Raw genomic sequence first — 22,138 nt, 5'->3', positions numbered from 1 at the left:
TTGGTCAATATTTTTCTACTGTTAGTTTGATCCACTTGAGCATGCTGAACGAGTGAAGGCCCTTATATCCATATTGGAATGTATTTAAAAAAGTTTTCAAATGATTTTTGGCATCAAAACCTTTGAAGTTTCGATCGATGTTTAGACAAAAACAATGCATTTTAAAATTATTCCGACGGCTTGCACCTCATTCCCGATTTTTTCAATACTCTCGGGCTTGTACCACGTTTACGTACGTACATAGTGAACAGGTAAAAGTAGAGCGGAAAATGTTCATTCATGAAATTTTCATGAATGAAACTGACGCAATTTGGCGTAGATTTCTTGTGATTTTCTCTTCAGCGTATGGCAGATCCGCGAAGTAGTGTTTGAGATACTCATTTTCAAAATGAAGTTAAATTCATCTGAATCGTCGGTGAACATTCAATTCTTTTTTTTATTAAAGCTGTAATCTTTTCAGTCAAATGAGAAGTTACTCAAAATTAAAAAAGAACCTTCCAAGAATCAGAATTCAAACACTAGTACTAAATTATCTCGGATCAGAATAAATGGCAATAATCTGTCACCATAAGTTGGAGGCGGATGGAAAGTAGCAATAGCAAGCTATAGCAAACTTTCCAAAAATCATTGAATCATTAATGCCACCACAAAGCTGTTCATTGTGCAAGGAGAGTGCTGTCATTGATAGAAATTTTTTTAAATGTTATATTGGTTAATGGAAACACAGTCGAGCTTACTTCAAATGGAAGAATATGCTTCTACCAGCCATATTCGGATTAGTCCCTGCTGCCAGCAAGAAAGAAGAAGCCTAAACACTCCTACAACGTATTTATACATACACACAGGGCGGATCCAGTCATGCTTCAATGAATCCCTATGAAATTAACATATTTATATTATTTTTTTTCCCTAAAAGGAGGGCTCTCTGGATCCGCCTATGGCATTGTTCTTGTACTGTAGTTAAATATATCAGAAGCCAAATGCAACCAAGAGGTTATTAATTGTCTTTCTATCTATGAAAGGGCATTAAGGCATCCACATTGATATTGCCAGATTATGAGGAGAAAATAATCAAAATGATTTTACAAATAAAGGAAATTTCGGTAGAAGTGTAGGTACAATTAGACATTTTGCAATTTTTGGTGAACAGTGTTTTAGTCAAAAGTCATTCATTTTTTTTTCAGAATATTTTCTTTGAATACAACACTTATTTTAAAAAAAATATTTTTGTATTTTTTATCGACTTATTGTATAATCCACCTTTGTTTTCATTTTCTCAAAACAATATTATCAAAGATCTTTACGAAAATGATGATGCTTTTCTCGAAGTTATCTGTGTGTTTGAGTGAATGAAGGAATAAAATAGGTATTTTTTCTGCCACTTTAGGAATGTGCATCTCTAATACCTTACCTGACCTCTGTATCTTTAACCTCCTATATAGGAGAACCACACCTGTGTCTTCATAGGCACCAGTATGTCTAATATATTGAAAACAACACGTTATTAATTTCTTGCGTCCGAAGCGCTTTTCTGGATTTACCTTCACCAGGAACGCTCAAAGCCAAACATTTATAACATGTGCAGTAATATCCTCCACCTGCGTGCTTTATATATACGTGTAGTGCAGTCCAATACCATTGAATTTTGTTTAATATATATATACAGTTTATTTACACATTGTTAGTTTTCCACATCACTGATTCTTGGTTATTACACCTTTACGTTTTTCTAGTCCTTTTTCCATCCTTTTGACAGGAAACGGTATATGGTGGTGTGTAACAAACAGAGAAGTCGGCGGCTACAATATTCGATTTCGGCCATTAGTTGTGTATCTAGTTTTAGATTTTCCCGCAGCATTGTAATGTCCAGTAGAATTTGCATCTTTACTTTTGATGATTGCTTATGAAAGTTCACATTTCTTGAATCCTTCAGAATGGCACTAATTTCATCCATTATTGAATTCCAAGTATCGGATAACCCTTCACATTCCAGGATAAAATGTTCCAGCGTTTCGTCCCCTTGGTGACATATAAGACAGATCGGGTCTGTTTCATTTTCATACATTTTGATTCTGTGTGTCTGCAAAATGTATGTGCCGGTTAGCATTTTTAGCTTTGGAGGAAAAATGATATGATTAAAGACAGTAACTGACAATTTTGTTTTACATCACACAGGTAATGGAAAATTACGGAGCCCCGCTAGGGACCAGCAAAGAAAAAAAAAATATATTATGACCACAACTTAAATATATTGTGCGCACAAAATAATATATTGAGCGCACAAAATAATATATTGTGCGCACAATTTAAATATATTTTGCGCACAACTTAAATATATTGTGCGCTTAAATATATTGTAAACACAAATTAAATATATCGTGCGCACGAAATCCTTTGACCTTACACATAGTACGGGTCTTCAATGTCTCCTTTTTAAAGTGACAGAATGGAGAAATGCATAAGGTTTATTTTGAAATGGGGCTAGAATACATGGAAATATTCATCACTGCATTTGTATCAACTCCTGACAGGAATACTGAAGAAGTTACGTTTATTTCGTCTAACACTTGGTTTACCAACTGATGCGTTGGAAGCCTCCACTTTATATCAAAGTTTATTGGGACAGTTTGAAACAGACTTGGCAACAGAGCGAGGAAACTATCGAACTTATGTAGACTTTGATACTATGGTTTTACCTGTTTTCTTGTAACAAATATAAGAAAAGTACTTTTTGCACTGATGCATTATACTTTATGTCTAATAATCTCAAGATTTTGTTTATGTTGATTGACTCTGAGTCTCAAGACTGACATGTAACTCAATTCACGACTTTGATTTTGTTACCCTGTTTGGCGATAGAGATGGTTGTTATATTTAAAAGTCTTTACGTCCGTTCATCCGTACGTCTCTGTTTATGATGAAGTTTTAGTGTCACCAACTTTTGTGAAGTATGTGGTTTCTTAAAGGTATCATTGTAAAAGCGTAGAGTAAGTCAAATCCACTGAAAACTGAATACACGTACACGTTGTTTTTTTTGTTTTTGTTTTTTTTTATTAAAGTTGACTATGTTTGATCATGATTACGTACGGTTCTCATCCGAGATGTACTGTTCGTTATTGAAATATGACGGTGTGTTCAGTCTAAGAAATTCACCATGAAGTTGTGATCAAAAAAAGATAAAGCTGGGTACATATAAAGCAGAAGAATCAATATGAGTGCCAATGAGACAGCTCTCCACCCAAGTCATAATTTTTTAAAAGACTTTAAGTTAACAATCATTGGTTATATTACGGTCCTTATCACGGAGCGTTGGCTTACACCAAACAGCAAACTATACGGCCCAAAATGACTATAACAAAACGATAAACAGATATGAACCACACCAATAAACGACAATCACTGAATAACAAGCTCCCGACATAGAACAGTATGCTTATTATGATTTAAACTTTTAAGCGTTGTATACAAATGTTTCAGGTCAAGTTATAGTTTCATTCTGATTATTAGAAGAGGACAAGAGGTCACTTATAGTATCTATTTTTGATCGATTTCATTATAAAATTTTACAGTATGTTGTTCGTACTCATTATGAAATTGAAATGTTACGAAACAATTTAGGAATAGTCAATGAAATTCCTCAGTGAAATATTTTGAAAACAATCGAAACAATTATGATTCATTTTTTCCAAATATGTAAAAAAGAAGATGTGGTATGATTGCCAATGAGAAAACTATCCACAAAACACCAAAATGACACAAACATTAACAATTATAGGTCACCGTACGGACAATGGTCCGTTTTGGGGTATCATTTATTCAGAACCTTGTGGCCCGATTGATCCCGATCGATCGAAATAGACAACTACCGAATATACATATACACCATAGCTCATACAAATACGGGTTTGATTCTTCTCATATATTTTTATGATGGTATGATACTAAACCCCTAACGGGGAGGATTGTGCTTGATATTCATATGATTAAAACATAATCTTTCAATCAGTTTAATTGAGGTGTGGAGCTGGCATATCAGTAACTGCGAGTAGTCCTAGTCTTTTAATGTATCATTGTCATTTTGTTAAGTTTCATTTGTTACCTATTCTGACAACGGTCACGGGCTTCTGTACTGTCAGTATTGCTGTGTGTGTGTGTTTATTAATCTGCATTGGCTGGAGATATAAATGGAGGGTTGAGATCTCACAAAACATGTTTAACTCCGCCGCATTTTTGTGCCTGTCCAAGGTCAGGAGCCTCTGGTCTTTGTAGGTTTTGTAGGATTTTTAATTTTAGTTTATACTTTGGATATATAAAGGAAGAGGTGGTATGCGTGCAAATGAGACAACTCTCCATCTATAATTCACAATTTATAAAAGTACACCATTATAGGTCAAGGTACGGTCTTCAACACATAGCTTAGGCTCACAACGAACAGAAAGCTATAAAGGGTCCCCAAAATTACTAGTGTAAAATCTTTCAAATGGGAAAACCAACGGTCTTTTAGTATGACGTCCATTATCACTGAACTAGTCCATATTTTTGTTTATTATAGGCCAGCTGAAGCACGCATTTGGGTGCGGGTTTTTTTCTTGCTGTATTGAAGAACCAAATGTATCTGAGAAACACACCTTATATGATTTGTGCGTATATTATATTGTGCGCACAATATATTTAAGTTGTGCGTACAATATATTTAAGTTGTGCGCACAATATATTATTTTGTGCGCTCAATATATTATTTTGTGCGCACAATATACTTAAGTTGTGCGCACAATATATTTTTTTTTCTTTGCATGTCCCTATCGGGGCTCCGTAGATTGCTTATGAAAGTTCACATTTCTTGAATCCTTCAGAATGGCACTAATTTCATCCATTATTGAATTCCAAGTATCGGATAACCCTTCACATTCCAGGATAAAATGTTCCAGCGTTTCGTCCCCTTGGTGACATATAAGACAGATCGGGTCTGTTTCATTTTCATACATTTTGATTCTGTGTGTCTGCAAAATGTATGTGCCGGTTAGCATTTTTAGCTTTGGAGGAAAAATGATATGATTAAAGACAGTAACTGACAATTTTAATTTACATCTGTTCTGTTCTGTTCTGTACAGGTATTCACCTCCGTTTAATCGGAGCACTCCACTTATCGGATGAGCAATTTAATTTACACACCGAGATTGCGGATATCTTTATATTTACATTAAAATATGTACGACTAAAAGAAATATTTTAAAAGTCTTAAAATATTACGACGATAATAAGTTAAAAATATTATGTACACATCACAATTGCGGTAATAAGAATCAACACGATATCACGGTAAAAATGTATGCAGCTAATGTTCACCACTTGTATCACAATAAAAATGTACACAGCACAAGTTGCAAATACTATATCACGATAAGAAATGTACACAGAACTATTGCGGCAATAGCGTTCACCACTATATTATGATAAAAATGTTATTTACAGCTTATTTAATAAAACTATAAGTGCCCTGCCAAGGCTATCATTAAAAAGTATAAATCACGCATCCCATGCAGACTGTACAGACTATATTGGATATTGCTCTTGATTTGAAGATATTATAGAGTGTACTAGTTAGCTTGGCATCCCATGCAGACAGTACACACCATATATTTACGATTTCGGTGTTATATTACTTGAAAACTTTAATAGTTAAAATCTAGAACATTTTAGTAAGACTTATTTGCTATTTCAGTATTTAAATATATACTTTAGATTTATAAAAGTTAAAATCTAAAATAATTAGAGCCTTCATACATTTCTTTTACTTGATGTCACATAAAAGTTTTGTTCGCTTTATATGTAACTGGTAGCAAAGATCTTGTGTTTGCCTTTCTATATCCAGTAGCTTGTCCATTGGCTGATTATTCAGTATATTTGTCTTAGAACAATCCAGTATAATTTCTATCAGTATTTCATCATTACCGACGTCGACTGTACCACCCCCTTCTATCTCTCTTAGCTTGTTGACTAGCTTCGCCATGCATTTTTGTCGTACATCACCGAGCCTAGTACATTCCAGGAGAAAATGTTCAAGGGTTTCATCATTGTCCTTACATAGCTTACAGTCAGGCAGTACTATATTTTTACTGAATTTTGCTTTTATACTTTGAAGCATGTATGTACCAGTTACTAGCTTACATTTCAATTCCGCTTTTTTGATGTCATATTGATTATTTCGAACACATTTCCAAATGTTATGCGGATTATTTACCGGATTATTTTGCAACGATAAATGTTTGAGTGTTGGTTTTGTATTACATTCTTCTGTCCAAATTGAAGACCAGTAATCATTTATGGCTTTTTGAAGTTGTTTTTTCCAAATATATTTTGATGGAGGATTTTTCATAATTTCTTCTGCTGTTGGGAGTTGATATTTTTGTAAAATTTTGCTTATACGACAGATGAAGGAATTGTCAAATTCTGTGCTGATTTCTAGTTCCCATTCTAGGATTTGATGTTCTATTGAGCCATCTAGGCGAGAAATTGAAAGAAATAAGGCTAGCATGTTTTTGTCCAGTACCGATTCAATGGGTTCAGCTCCTATTAGTATATATACTGCTGCAGATGCTGTCCTATCTGGTAGACATTGAAATTGTTTGAACATTTTCCTCTGTAACTTTTCTAGTTCAGATACATCCTTTTTCATGCATATTTGTACTTCGAGCCCATAAAGATAACGGGGGACAACATATGTTTTCCAGATCTTTTTAAGTACCAGCGGTGACATTCCTGTTCTGGCATGTAGGCCAGAACCTAGCAAGGCATATATAGTTTGCCGGCCAGTTTTTAGCCTTTCGTCCAAGTTGACTTTGCCATTTGTTGCCCTGGTGATACCTAGATGCTTCAGCTTTTCTACTCTTTTTATTTCTTTTCCATTGAAGCTGTATGAATGCGTTTGTTGCTTTAATCCTTTAGATACGCACATTATCTCTGATTTGTCTGGATTAATTTTAACCATGTCTCTTTTAGTGTGGAAGTCTATAATATTGAGCATTGCCTGTAAATCTGACCGCTCACCCAGTAAGGCAATATCGTCCGCACATGTAGGAGAGCCTACTTGTATGTTGCCTATTTTTGCGCCTAGATTACTACTGGATATTGCATTGAGAATGGTATTATTGTATCGCTTGTATAGCAGAGATGATAATTTTGCTCCTTGACGAACCCCTTGCATGATATTAATACTTTCTGATGTTTCATTATTCCACTTGATTTTGAGAGACAGATCTTGATAGATGTTCCGTAGTAGGATCCACATATCTCCCTCAATTCCATCATGATAAAGCTTATTTAACATGATCTCATGACTCAGGGTGTCAAATGCCTTTTCTGCATCCAGTGCAACAAGTTCTAATAATATTTGAAGAAGACGATATATTAGAATAGTTTCAGTTGTAATAAAGGCTGCAAAGAGGCTTGATGCGCCCTCTGTAAACCCTCTCTGTAATGGATTTTGCGATGGTAGTAGCTCATATTCTAGCCTTCCTTTAACGATTGATTCAAAGATTTTAGAAAAGATACTTGTTACAACAATTTCCCTGTAATTTCCAGGTACGGTTTTATCCTTCTTCTTTTTAAGAACAGGTGTTAATAAACCATTTTTTAGATTTTTTGGAACATCCAAATCGGAGAAAATATCATTGATTATGCTTGCGATTTCTTCTGATAATTCATCTACAGCATATTTGTAATGTTCAGAACATATACCATTTTCGTCTGATGTTTTGCCAGTGCTTAGGTTCTTAATTGCACTTTTAACTTCTTCAGGTGTTGCTTGTTTAATTTCTTTTTTGGAATGTTGATTTTCAAAGATGATGTCATTTTGTAATTTAGCCAAGTGGAAGCGTTCCAGGTCAAAGATATTTTTGTCATGATTTGGTGTTCCGAGTTTTTCGAAATGTATTGTCCATGCTTTTAGAATACTTTCTCCTTCAAATTTCTCATTTCCAATGTAAAGAACGTCAGTATTTGATGAATGATTAGATCGTTGTTGCTTTATTAATTTATGGAATGTTTTGCTGTCTTTTTCTGAAGCTTGCATGATTTCATTTATGAACTTTTCCTTCTTTGATGCATGTGCCTGTCTCTGTAGTTGTCTCAGATGACGTTTTTTGTTTTTGAGAGCCAGCTTTTCTTGATCTGCATCCTCATTTTTGTTGGTTTTATCTATCCAGTTCCTATGTGCAGACTTTGCTTCTTTAGATGCTTGGCTAATTTTGCTATTCCATATGCCTTTCCCAACAGATTTTAGTTTTTTCAGCTTCCTGTAGCTCGGAATAGATTTTGTACCAGCTTTATGAAGTGTTAATTCCAATTTTTGTATACGTGATTCTACGGTACCCGAGAATTTCTTTTCTCCAGATGTATTGTCTAGACTACTTTCAATAGTTGACTTGTAGAGGCTTTTGTCGCATTTTCTCCAGTTTGGCCTTGTATATATTTTGACAGGTCGTAGAGAACATCTTTTAACCTTTAGAGCCATATTTGCAGTGACTAGAGTATGATCAGAGGTATTTGTAGGATGCCTCATAGCTATTTTCACATTTGGATTTGATTGCTGTATAATTCTTTCATCAAACAAGAAATAGTCAATTTGTGAGGTATATTTGCCATTGTGATGAAAAAAGGTTGGCTTTATTGGATAACCATCTGGTATATGGAGATTGTTTATGCTTTTGAATTCTCCAAAGACGGTGTCCCGTTTCCTATTGTCACGATGTAAAGACGCATTCATATCACCACATAAAATTATCTGGTATGTTTCTCTATACTTATCCATAATTTCGGAGATTTGATCTAGTGTATCTTTATATTCAATGTCCCCACTACTCTGTGCAGATGGCATATAGGTATTAATTAAGCATGTTGCAATTGGACTGCTGTTTATTGTTATCACTTGAATACGAGAATTCCCATCCGGCATTATATTAACTGTGTTGTTTAGATCTTTCTGCTACAGAATTGCTGTTCCTCCGTAGCCACGGATAGATTTAAAGTCTATTAGTGGGTTTTCGTCATCCACTGATTTGATATTTGACGAGAATTTTTTATTTATTTCTATTGCTATATTTTTTTCCAAAGATAGCAGCCAATGTTCTTGTATACATAGAATTTGCACTGTATCCAGGATTGAATTAAGATACAGGGTGTTGCCTTTTATATTTTGAATATTGATGGTTCCTATTATAAATTCATGTGGTTTATTGTCCAGTTTACTGATGAGGCTCTGCCTGCTCCTAAAAAAGGCTTGTTTGAGTTTATTTGTTCATTATTTAAGGCTGGTTCCGAAATACTTCTATGATGTAATTTACTTCTAGACGGTGGAATATCTGGCTTACATGTACTATGAGATGTGTCCATATCATGTTCTGTACATACATGTACATGTCCATCCCTTATTTGGGTGTTAGCCTGATTTGATTCTGGAGTTTGTACCAGATTTTGATGAGAATTTTGGTTTGGCTCCTGATTTTCTTGCACTTGATGGAGAGTTTGTTGCTTGTAAACTTGTTCACTGTTGGTGTTAGTGGTTTTCGCCAGTTTTTGATGATTTCTTTGCATTCTGGACCGTTTTTGTCCTTGCGTTTCGGTATTTACTCTTTGGCGAGGTGGTTGAACATTTTTATGCCTTGTATCATAGCTTATGTGTGTTTTTTGTTGTTGCATATGAGGAGCATATGGGGCGAATACCAATCCCATAGGTGTTTGATAGGGTTGTGGTCTAGTCCACATTGGAGGTCTTGTATATTGTACACCAGGTATCTGTGGATTGTTTAGTGCCTGTTGAGGAAAGTTCTCATTCTGTGGTCTATCCTGTCCAATAGGTGCTTGGTATTGTGGTGGTTTAGTCCATATTGGAGGTCTTGTCCACTGTAGCCCAGGTGTATGTGGATGGTTTAGTGGTTGTTGAGTTTGTTGATTTGAGTTCCCATTCTGACATCTTGGAAATGGAGTGAATTGAGTATTCATCTGTGGAAAAATTACTCCTTGAAAATGAAATGCCACATCATACGCAACATACTACCCCTTATGTTGAATTAGAGGAGAAGAATATTCATGAGTATTTTAGTCATTTAAAGGAGTCTTCTTTATTTGGTACAGGAGATAGACTGACACTGCATCACATTTTTACTGACACTGATGCAACAGCTGAACAGACGGACAGTTTAATGAAATACAGACAGTTAGGACAGGAAGATTTATCAAATTATGTAAATTGCTTTTTGCTTAAGACTACGGACAGCAAGACAAAACCCCCTCCCCGAAAAAAAAGAAATTTAAAAACTTTTAGTATTTCCAAGGTTACAGTTCATAGACAAAAGAAAGAAATAAAAGATCAAAAAACTGTTATTTCATGTTTAAGGAAAAAAATTGCCTTTTCTAAATTAACTAACAAGCCAGTTTCTAATTTGGAACAGTTTATACAGCTGCCTCGTGCTATTTGTGATGCTGAGGGTGTGCCAGAGAAAGGACAAAAGAGTTGGACAACCACAGTTTTTAAGAAATTATATTCAGAATCATTCTTAACTAATTTGCCAGTTTCCATTTCAGCAGCTAAGTCACTAGCTTTTATTATTGATGCCATGTTTATCATTAATACAAGTCCTCTTTCTATTCACAAAACATTTTCAGAATATGCAGCCTTCCTTTTTGACTTGTGGGTAGTACGTCAACATCACCAACTCAAGGCCTCAGAAGTACACATAATATTTGACCACCCGAACAGAAATGGTGTCAGTCCAAAGGACCTTGAACGATCCAGACGTGATTCTGAAATACAATCCTCAGATTACAAAGAGATATGCCCAAACACAGTCTTGCCTCAGAACTGGAGATCTTTTATTGGTGTCAGATTTCAGAAACGCTTACTAGTTAATTTTCTTTCAGACAAATTTTTACAGCTGGCAAATGAAAAGTTTTCAAGTTCTGATTTTCTTTTAGTTACAGCAGGTGGCTTTGACAATGAATTCAAAGACAAAGCACTATGCTCCAAACATGGTTCTATTACAGAATATGTTGATGCAGCTGGCGATCATGAAGAGGCAGACACCAGAGTATGGTTGCATGCTGTTACATCATCTGCTATAAACATCATCATTTACAGTCCTGATACAGATGTTTACTTCATAGGTTTACCAATACTGAAAAATATAAACAAATCAATTTTTGTTCAGTTGAAAGATACTCATTATGAAAAATCATTTATTGATATGAACGCATTAGTTCGATCATTAAAAAATGATGTTTGCTTTCAGGGAATTGAAAACATAGAACAATGTATTCAAATTTTGTATATATTAAGTGGATGTGATTATACTTCCTTTTTTAAAGGGTATGGCAAGAAAACTTTTTTTGACACCTTTAGAAAGTATGCTGGTTTTATATCAGGTGGTTCTGAGCATGGTCTCTTATGTGATATTAATTCACAGCTCGGGCTTCATTCCTTTTACAGATTAATCTCAGCTGTATACTTTTCCAGACACTGTTCTGCCTTCCTACCTATTTCATCACCAAAGTCTCTGTTTGATACTATAAATGCAGATACTATTAATGAAAAACATTTAACATTAATTTCAGATATTAGGGAAAAGATGTGGGAGAGAATTTTGACTGAGGTTGAAATTATGCCAAATGCCGACGCATTAAAATTTCATTGGCAGAGATGCTGTTGTGTCTTTATGTTTTGGTCACAAGCGTCTACTGGGTTTTTAAAGCTTCCATCTCTTTCAGATTTTGGATGGCAAATTATAAAATTGCAGGATGAACATACTAACCTACACTTTGACAGCTTACTTAGGTGTGTATGGGATAGTGATGTAAACTTACTGAAAGTAGAGAAGACTGTAGATTGGTATACGAAGGGCTGCTCTTGCAAAACTGGATGTATTACCAATCGATGTAAATGCAGGAAGTTGAAGTCTGATAGCCATGATGGTTTTTGCTGCCCTGGTTGCAAATGCATCAACTGTAAAAATATGCATGAGGCACCAATCTCTGTTGATCTTGATTTTTCACTTTCAGATGTAGCTCTTGAACCAGTTCCTTCTGATGAATCTGATATGGAATCAGATGATGAAGATGACTATGAAGATCCTGTACAAGAGTTAGAAATGATTTACTTAGATATAGATGACACAGAAGTTTGAAGTATATACATGTATCTATTTATGAATCAGCCAGTGCTAACAATTATTCTTTTAACCACTCGTAATCATATAGCACATGTGACATTCAACTAGATCAATGGACATATTGTATTCAGTTGTTAAAATATAGTTTTGGGGTTAAATAGACCTCGTCTCAAATATTGTTGAAGTATTTTAAGTATACTTGTGAAGAGTGTTGACCGAAAGATACCTTTTTGATAATGTTTCAAATATTTAAACATTGTTTAATAAGCAAAAGATAGCCAAGTTTAATGTGATGTGTGCCTTTGTGTTGATATTAAGCCTTCTTGACTCTGTTGTATATATTCAAATGTATATACATGTACATGTATGTAATAAATAGGAAAAAAATGTAGAGAAGAGTTGCTGTAATTATGTACATGTGTGTTTTCACTCACTTATACATTTGTACATGTATGTTAGCATTTAAATGCAAATATTACTTTCCACTTCTTAATTATATTTTTGAAAGTATAGTAAAGTATAGAATATATATGTTTCAGAATTGCTGATTTTTAAAGGATGTCCAGTTTGATGTTGTAAATATATATGCTAAATCTATATGTATAGATGGATTCACAAACTTATTCTTCTTTTCAGATTAAGAATCAGTTGCAAATTTGATCATAATTCTCATTTTAAATACATTGTACATGTAGCAACACAATGACTTATCAATGAAGCTTTTTCTAAGGTCATTTATAATTAAATGATGTTTATTAATTATTGAAGATATATAGTTAAATGCAATGTTTATAGTATCTTACAACCAATTGTATGAACTATTTGTGCATAAGTGCATTCTTTTTTTTTTGTGTATATATGTGTATATAGTGTTGACTTGCATGTTAGTTTGCTTTAATAGATCCAAATATGATGTACTGCAGACACTGACAACCAAAGTTGTAAAAATTTGAAATAATCATTCATATTCATCATATTGATACACATTATAATATTCATGTTATTTCAGAATATCTAAGAAGCAGAGCAACTCCACATTGAGAAGTTCACTTGTAGAAAGATGGACCTATAGATGATTTTACAGATGTCTGAACCCAATAATATGAACATTTACTACTCAATTCATGTATACTAAACAGCACTTTAAATGTATTTAATATTTAATTATTTCTTGTGAGTTTCATGTATTTGAAATACTCTCAGACTATTTTATTTTAATCTTCAGTTTTAAGGTTTTGACCTTGGTTTCTTTTTCTTTATTTTTAATCTTTATTAAATTATTTTATCTAATTTTTTTTAATTTCAAATTCTGCTTAGTTTATACTTTGATTTCATTTTGGAAGGCGTAACTACCATTTAACATGTTTAAGATTACTTGAAATTATAAAATCATGATATTTTTCAAGATCTTTTAATTAGATGTGGCATGTACATGTATATATTAATCAGCATGTAAGATTAGGATCTGTTACTGAAAACAAAGCACTGAAGAAAAATGTATGGGGGAAGAAGAGACATTCAATCGAATATTCAAATGTTTATGTGAATGCTCGTCATTCTGTGTTGTCTGGGGAAAGACGGTATTGCACCCTAAGTACTCAGTTTATGTGGATGCTAGTCATTCTGTGTTGTCTGGGGAAAGACGGTATTGCACCCTAAGTACTCAGTTTATTTGATTGAATGTCTTTTTCATGAAATTTGTAATTTTGAAAATTCTTAATATATTTTAATGTGTATAATGTTATAGAACTAACAAGAGAATATGTTGGAGAAGACACAGCATTGCTGTAGATAATCACAGATTGAACCTTTTAATTGGGTTTAAAATCCTACTTTGGCATTTATCTATCAAAGTTTACATCCTTAGAACATATGTTCAGTATAAATGACGCCATCATTTACTCTTTGTTGATTTAGTTTTTGCTTTCCTAATTTGCTAATTTTATTTTAATATTATTTACCTCAGTTTTCTATTTCTTTGCCTTCCTAAGTTATATGACAATGAATTGAAAATATATATATATATGCCTGATGTATTCGAATTAAATGTTAAACTTTCAGAATTATTAGCTTATTATGACAACAGAACAAGTAGTATTAAACATCAAGGATTAACGACCTTTGTGTATACTAACGCATGAACACTAGAGTAATACTTGTGAATGTTTCTTAATTTCCAACTGTCATACAAAATCCAAATTCAGAAGATATGTACATGTATTTAAGGAGAAGTGGTATGACTGCAGATGAGATAACAATTAATTTAGTACTTTGTAGACATGAGAACATTGCTATGAACAGCAACAGGTGGCTTCAGCCTTCAACAATAAGCAAATCCTATATCGAATTTCTAAAAGCTTTCAGGATAAGAAAATATGGAAGGTTAACTATATGTCACGGAGTGAGACGTTAGCTATTCTTTGTATTTCTTGGTATCATGTTTTATATGACGTCATTGTACAGAGTGAAACACTTGATATAGGCAACACTAAGTCTCTATTAATGAGAAAATCTCATTCCATATGGTTGGCTGTAATTGGCTTTGACGTGAACCATAAATAACCACTGAATGTGACTTGGGACAGGCACACAGAATATGGCAGGGTTAAACATTCTATGTTAACTGAACAGGAACATCTCCTTTTATTCATATGAATTTTATGGCATGCCTGCCTGTAAGAGTGCATATCTATATTAACTGTAAATAAAGGTTTCAACACTAAAGTCAAGAACAGTTAAAGCAATATTAGAATGGGAATATTGAGACAGCATAGAGATGACAGCAAACTTCTTGAACTTATATAGTCTATTCATTTAAATCTTGCTGCATACACACTCAATAGTAAAAATCAACAACTTACATTTAGAGTCTCCATGAAATAGTGTCAGAGTATATCATATGCAGCACAAAATAGTGAAATAGCTTGCATGTAATACTAAATGAAGGTGACAATCTCTTGCAAAATGTATACATGCATATGAATCTGGTTTATGATTGCAAATGGGACAACTATCCATAAGAGAAACAATCATTGTTATGATTGCAAATTGGACAACTATCCACAAGAGACACAATCATTGTTTACTCAGTTGAGTATAACATTAAAATTATAAATACTTTTGTCCAAGTCATGGTCATTATGCATGCAGATAAATCGTTTAAAACATAAAAATTATCATCACATGAGATATTCTATTCGTTTATAGCATTCTGATCATTACAATGGTGTACATTATTTTTGTATTGGCATGGATGTTCAAAATCCGCAAAATCAGCTGTTGTTTATTTACATCTTGCATACATACCTTTTGACTTTTATTGGCTAAAAAAATCATTGTCGCAACCATATCTTATCTATTCTGATAACAAAGAACTAATAATTGTAAAATCAGCACTGTTTTGCTACGTATGGATGTTAAATTCTACCTCCTGGTTGTGAATTCAATTGCGTTTTCATCAAAAATACCGCCGTTACCTTCCACACATTCCGATGTGTAATACACTCACATCGCAACGAATGATGGGTAAATTTGGTGACGTATCGATCACCTCATGTGTTTCCCCGAGATTCATACCAGTTTTGACCAATGGGATGGCTTAGGATGCATTTGTGTCACTTATTTTTAGACCAAGGATTCCCTTTGTGAAAAAAAATCAACACGCCCCCTTTTTAGCTCACTTGGCCCTTCGGGCCAGGTGAGCTTTTCTCATCACTTGGCGTCCGGCGTCGTCCGTCGTCCTGCGTCCGTCGTCGTTAACTTTTACAAAAATCTTCTCCTCTGAAACTGCTGGGCCAAATTAATCCAAACTTGGCCATAATCATCATTGGGGTATCTAGTTTAAAAATTGTGTCCGGTGACCCCGCCAACCAACCAAGATGGCCGCCACGGCTAAAAATAGAACATAGGGGTAAAAAGCAGTTTTTGGCTTATAACTCAAAAACCAAAGCATTTAGAGCAAATCTGACATGGGGTAAAAATGTTCATCAGGTCAAGATCTAACTGCCCTGAAATTTTCAGATGAATCGGACAACCTGTTGTTGGGTTGCTGCCCCTGAATTGGTAATTTTAGGGAAATTTTGCTGTTTTTTGTTATTATCTTGAATATTATTATAGATAGAGTTAAACTGTAAACAGCAATAATGTTCAGCAAAGTAAAATCTACAAATAAGTCAACATAACCAAAATGGTCAGTTGACCACTTTAGGAGTTATTATCCTTTATAGTCAATTTTTAACCATTTTTCGTAAATCTTGGTAATCTTTTACAAAAATCTTCTCCTCTGAAACTACCAGGCCAAATTTAAACAAACTTGGCCGCAATCATCATTGGGGTATCTAGTTTAAAAATTGTGTGGCGTGACCCGGCCAACCAACAAAGATGGCCGCCATGGTTAAAAATAGAACATAGGGGTAAAATGCAGTTTTTTGCTTATAACTCAAAAACCAAAGCATTTAGAGCAAATCTAACAGGGAGTAAAAGTGTTAATCAGGTCAAGATCTATTTGCCATGAAATTTTCAGATGGATTGGACAAACTGCTGTTAGGTTGCTGCCCCTGAATTAGTCATTTTAAGGAAATTTTGCCGTTTTTTGTTATTATCTTGAATATTATTATAGATAGAGATAAACTGTAAAGGGAAACAATGTACAGCAAAGTAACACCTAAAAATAAGTCAACATGACCTAAATGGTCAATTGACCCCATAAGGAGTTATTGCCCTTTATAGTCAATTTTTAACAATTTTCATAAAATTTGTAAATTTTAACTAACATTTTCCACTGAAGCTCTTAGGCCAAGTTCAATATAGATAGAATGATTGTAAGCAGCAATAATGTTCAGTAAAGTAAGATATACAAACACATCACCATCACCAAAACACAATTTTGTCATGAATTCAAATGCGTCCTTTGTTTAATATTCACATAGACCAAGGTGAGCGACACAGGCTCTTTGGAGCCTCTAGTTTTATATCGACTCGATTTGTATAGTTATAATCGATTGACAAAGTCGTTATTCATCAATCATGTAATCAAATCAATATTTTACTTAAATAAGTTCTTAAACTGCATTTAAAGTATCTAGAAACCACCTTTTAAGCCAATTTAAAAGGTAAGGTAAACACTGCGTCAATACGATGGTGGCGCCATCTTTTAAAACTACGATTATCTCCCTTTTCCCGCGTGACCGATTGAAAGGAACTCTTCAGTGTTTCCGGCTTTCGCACTGACATACAAGTTTATAGATAACACTTACAGGTTACATCTTCATACTCTGAACATAATGCAAATCATCTGAGAAATAAATATTGTTTAAGCGCAGCATAAAACAAAATGTGAAGTATACATTGTATCAACAGAATTTATGAGAAAGTTTTAAGTTTTAAGAATTTTCAATTATGAAAATAATTCAAAGTTCATTTCTGTAATCTGAATGTTATTCTTCTCTTGTGTGATTTTTTCATAATGTTGAGCTTCAATATACATAATATATAGATTTGAAAACAATATCTACATTTATTTCAGTGATTTTGTTTTTTACTCTGTAAATGTTATATAATAACAATTTCTTATATATTTAAAGAGGTTAACATCGTAAGCTGTAGGACTGTTTTTTCCTGAGGCCCATACGAATATACATGTATTACTTAGGTGTACACACATTTTTATATCAATTTGTAGTCCATATTCAGCTCTTTCATTTCAAAGATTAGTGCAAGAATACTTTAAAGTTCATACCAAACTACATGTACATTATCATATCATTCACACTACCTTGGAAGCTATTTTTATTACTTTATTCTGCCATTAGCATGAAAATTGCTTGAGGACGATGTGCAGAGCTCACAATTTTTCACTGTCCATGTACACTATATAGCCTCTGAATATTTTTTTTTATAGTATTATCATTTACATCTACTTTACATACCTAGTACGCACATACAAATATTTTGAACATATGTGCTAACCGTCACACTATAAAAGATAAACATGATAAAAACATTGATGGACATCCATCTCTTAGTTAGGGTTTATTTTATCGGCTTCGGTAAAAAAGCGATTTGTATAGAGTTTTGCTATTTTGCCGGTCTTAAAACAAACAATTTTACGAACAATTAAGAACATCCTAACCTCAAATGTTGATGTGCTTGAAGAAAACATCACATATAAAATGACAATGCAAGTATTAATGGACAAAACAAGCATATAAACTGTTTACCGAGTCACATCTGACCTGATATCTCAAAATGAAATTCCTATCAAGAAGGTCAGTGTTCCTTATACAAAATGCACGATATCAACTGGTGATGAAAGACCAAGCAAACAAAAAAGATGCAGGAAGAGTGGGTCCAAGGATGGGTGTTGCAGCAATGAATAATTAAACAAACATTTGAAAATCTAGTCTACTTAATACAATTTTCAAAAGTATAATCCTTTCTATTAAATCTTAAAGTCTCATGTAATGAATATGTGAATTAACATTAAATAAGGTTTTTTTTCTATTTTCCCTCATAATACACAGTAAATAAATTAGTGCCATATTACTGTAAAGATATAAAGATCAATTCTTAAAAATTCTGACAAATTTTACCAAATCATTCATCTTAAATGAAAAAAAAAAACAGAAGACAGTTACAGTAACAGATTCACAACAGTGTCAATTTCAAGAAAACAGACATCAGATAACCATTCAATAACAATTAAGCATCAATGATCTTGGATATTTACCACTTTAAACTATATAAGCACAAAACCAGGACCGTTTTTCTAATCAGTAGCACATCGTCAGGACAATTTCGTTTGATGAATTTGCACGAATTCTGCAATATATTTTTTTGTAATATTCTTTGCACGACACTGTTGACGTATCAGAGAAAAATTAGGCAACGCAACGGTTGTTTTAAAGCCGTTCTGATAAAATGAAAAAGATAAAATGTACATTTCTTTGCAAATGGCAATTGCCTGAAAATATTTGTAATAACTTTTTATATGAACCGAAGTAGTAAAAGTTTATGACTGTCTTATGACTGGTATATTTTAGATTTTCTAGGACATTTGAACAGTTTCAAATGAGCTGAATAGACTATTGGACACTCAGTTCTCAACCCCAGAATGCCAGAAGACTCGGACAGGAATTGAGCAGATAATGTTTGTATGATGTCGGGCATTCACAAACAAAAAGAGGAAGAAGACCTGCAACATGAACTAGATAAAAGGATGACACATCTTCAGGCATATTTAACTTGCTTGAATGACCCCAGCACTGATAGAGTGAACAACATCAATTTTAATTTCTTAACAACTTTGGGATTATGTATTTTTAATGAAGTATTATCAGTATATAAATGTGAGCACACTATGATCTACAGGCTCTACAGAGCCTGGACATGTGTCGATAGGACACGTTTAGGAAGCTAATTTGGCCTTTCGGACCAGGTGAGCTTAATCAAGAAATGTCGTTTGTTTACGCTATTATAGTCATAATATAAATGTGATTTGACAGTAAAAATAGAAAGTAGGATCGCGTTTGAATTATAAAAGATACAGCTCTTTGTGAGTGGAACAGATTGTATCAAAGTAACATCCATTAGCTAATCATAGAGCATTTTTCTTTTCTGTATACTCATTTTTAATACAAATTTCAAAACTTTCAAAAGGTGTACCAGAAATAGAACGCGCTCAACTACAGTATGGCGTAGGACGTCAGAGAAGTCATCTCTCCTACAATGGACAGACATTGAGTTTCGAGAATATTTGCACAGCTGTTTTCCAGCACTGAAAGGACATAGTTATGAAATCCTGTATTCAGGTAGAGGCGGCTTACTACACAGCATTCCCCAACAAATAATTTATTCGACCAGATAAGCTTGTGTACAAATTAGAGGTGAGTATTATATTTTGTTTCAAAAAATATAAATGTATGCTGCTGTCCATGTATTTGTGTTTGCTTTTCATCCCACCAGGCTAAAAATTCATTCCTCTCATAAGAATATTATTCAAATCTTAAATGAGATATAATTAGTCTCCGTAGGGTCGATTATCAAAAGTCTACGGAGACATAAGATACGGTACGTTGATATTCGAGATCGGTTTATCTTATATCATAGTTACTATTACTTAAGTGTAATAAAGAAATACTGCCTTGTACACCCGTCAAGTTGGAGTTCACAACATGAACCGTATTGGACAAGCGTAAACTTGTAGGTTCATCCGACTTGTATACCAAAACGTATAGTGAGTGTTTCGGGGGCGGGCTGTTCTTAAAATAACTGTCGCCCCTTACCCCCCCCCCCCCCCCCTAACTCCGAAAATAAGCTTTTAATAAAAATAGTAATTGTGAAGACTAGTATACTTGAGAATATTTTGAGGCTATCAGACAAACAAAATTGAACATAAAATACATAAATCCTGGAAGTGTTTACCAAGATTTAAAAATTTGAAAAACTATATTGATATTGAACATTTAATTAAAAGTTAATTTTATTTCACAGAATGTCTAAAGATAAGGAGTCTTTATTTTAAAGATGATTTGAGGGATATTTGGCCGCCAGAGTGCATGTGTTGTGAGGTAGTGGTTTGCACAGGCCCTATCCCCAGAACACGTGCCAAATACACAGTTCACTGGAAGCTGAAACATGTGAAAAAAATAAATGTCTGCTCGTGTCCACATAAGTGTAAGCAGAAATATGCTGAGAAATGGAAGATAAACAGACATCTGAAATTAATACATAAATACAGTACAGAGATGGTTTCTGCAATTGAAATTCCTGTTTTGAAAGAGGAAAACATGCACTTTGTCCTGGAAATGTGTTGTATCGAAAAGTGTCTTAAGTAAACACCAAAGCAAGGGACGCGCCTAGAAAGGCTAGACAAGATTATATTAGAAAACAAAATTTACCGGTTCGTGACCAATCGTCCGGAGATCTGCAAGTGTGTAGAGGCCTTTAAGTGGATTTTAACAACAACTTAACAGAAGCTAAGGTGGTTAAAAGGTGGCGAAGTTTAGTTTGATCGTTAATAAACAACTCTTTGAGGGGTCCGTAGGTGGCCTGTTGCGAGGCAAAATGTTTGTCTCTATCAAATATACCCTCATTATCCAGTGGCAGTTCAAATTTCCCTCAATTGTGACAAGACATAGCTATTGTATTTATTGTGAACTTGTTCTCGCCCTGAATATGCATGAAATATTTGCCAATGGACGTTAAGCAACCATCGATCAATCTATATTGGGATGTTATACTATTGTTTCAAAAAAAGGGAGAAGGTTTGCTACCTTTCAAACGTTTAATCCCACTGCAATTGTTTGCACCTGTCCTATGTCAGGAATCTGATGTACAGAAGTTGTCGTTTATTTATGTAATTTATACGTGTTCCTCGTTTTTTATACAGATCAGATCGTTGGTTTTTTCCCGTTTGAATAGCCTATACAAATAATTTTTGGGCGCTTTAAAACTTATTGTTCGGTGTGAGCCAAGGCTCCTTGTTGAAGGCCGTATATTGACCTATGATTGTTTACTTTCATTTGATAAATTGTTATTTGGATTGAGAGTTGTCTCCTTGGCACTCGCACCAAATATTTCACTATTCATAAATACTTATATTTATACAATATATACTTAAATATTTTTTTGTTTATTTAGATCGAGATTTGTGTATGTTGCGACGTTAAACATTGCATCCGTGCATCAGAGATAGGAAAGTTCACAATACTGGGTACAGGCCTAGAATACAAAGAGGACGAGATGAGTGCTCGTCCTAACGAACCACAAATGACCCACACCCAAGATAGTGGTATATAATTTCATGCATATTCAGGACGAGAACAAGTTCACAATAAACACAATAGGTAGGCTGATACAATGGAGGCCATCTGGGAAGTTGGTCGGAGAAATTTGGACTGCCACCGGAATCGGAGGGTATATTGGATAGGGACAGAAATTTTGCTTTGTAACAGGCTACCTACGGACCCCCAGGGCGA

General features: G+C 34.1%; 1 protein-coding gene across 1 annotated transcript; it reads right to left on the bottom strand.

Moving 5' to 3' along the window:
• Positions 1 to 9,213: 9,213 nt before the first annotated feature.
• LOC134718080 (uncharacterized) lies at positions 9,214 to 9,999 on the bottom strand. Its single transcript, XM_063580572.1, has one exon. It carries the CDS (start codon positions 9,997 to 9,999, stop codon positions 9,214 to 9,216), a length of 786 nt encoding a protein of 261 aa, XP_063436642.1.
• Between the last annotated feature and the right edge of the window lie 12,139 nt (positions 10,000 to 22,138).

This window comes from Mytilus trossulus, chromosome 5 (assembly GCF_036588685.1).
Source record: "Mytilus trossulus isolate FHL-02 chromosome 5, PNRI_Mtr1.1.1.hap1, whole genome shotgun sequence".
Classification (NCBI taxonomy): domain Eukaryota; kingdom Metazoa; phylum Mollusca; class Bivalvia; order Mytilida; family Mytilidae; genus Mytilus; species Mytilus trossulus.
Note: the sequence above shows the minus strand (reverse complement) of the source record. Positions and strands in the feature narration are given on the sequence as shown.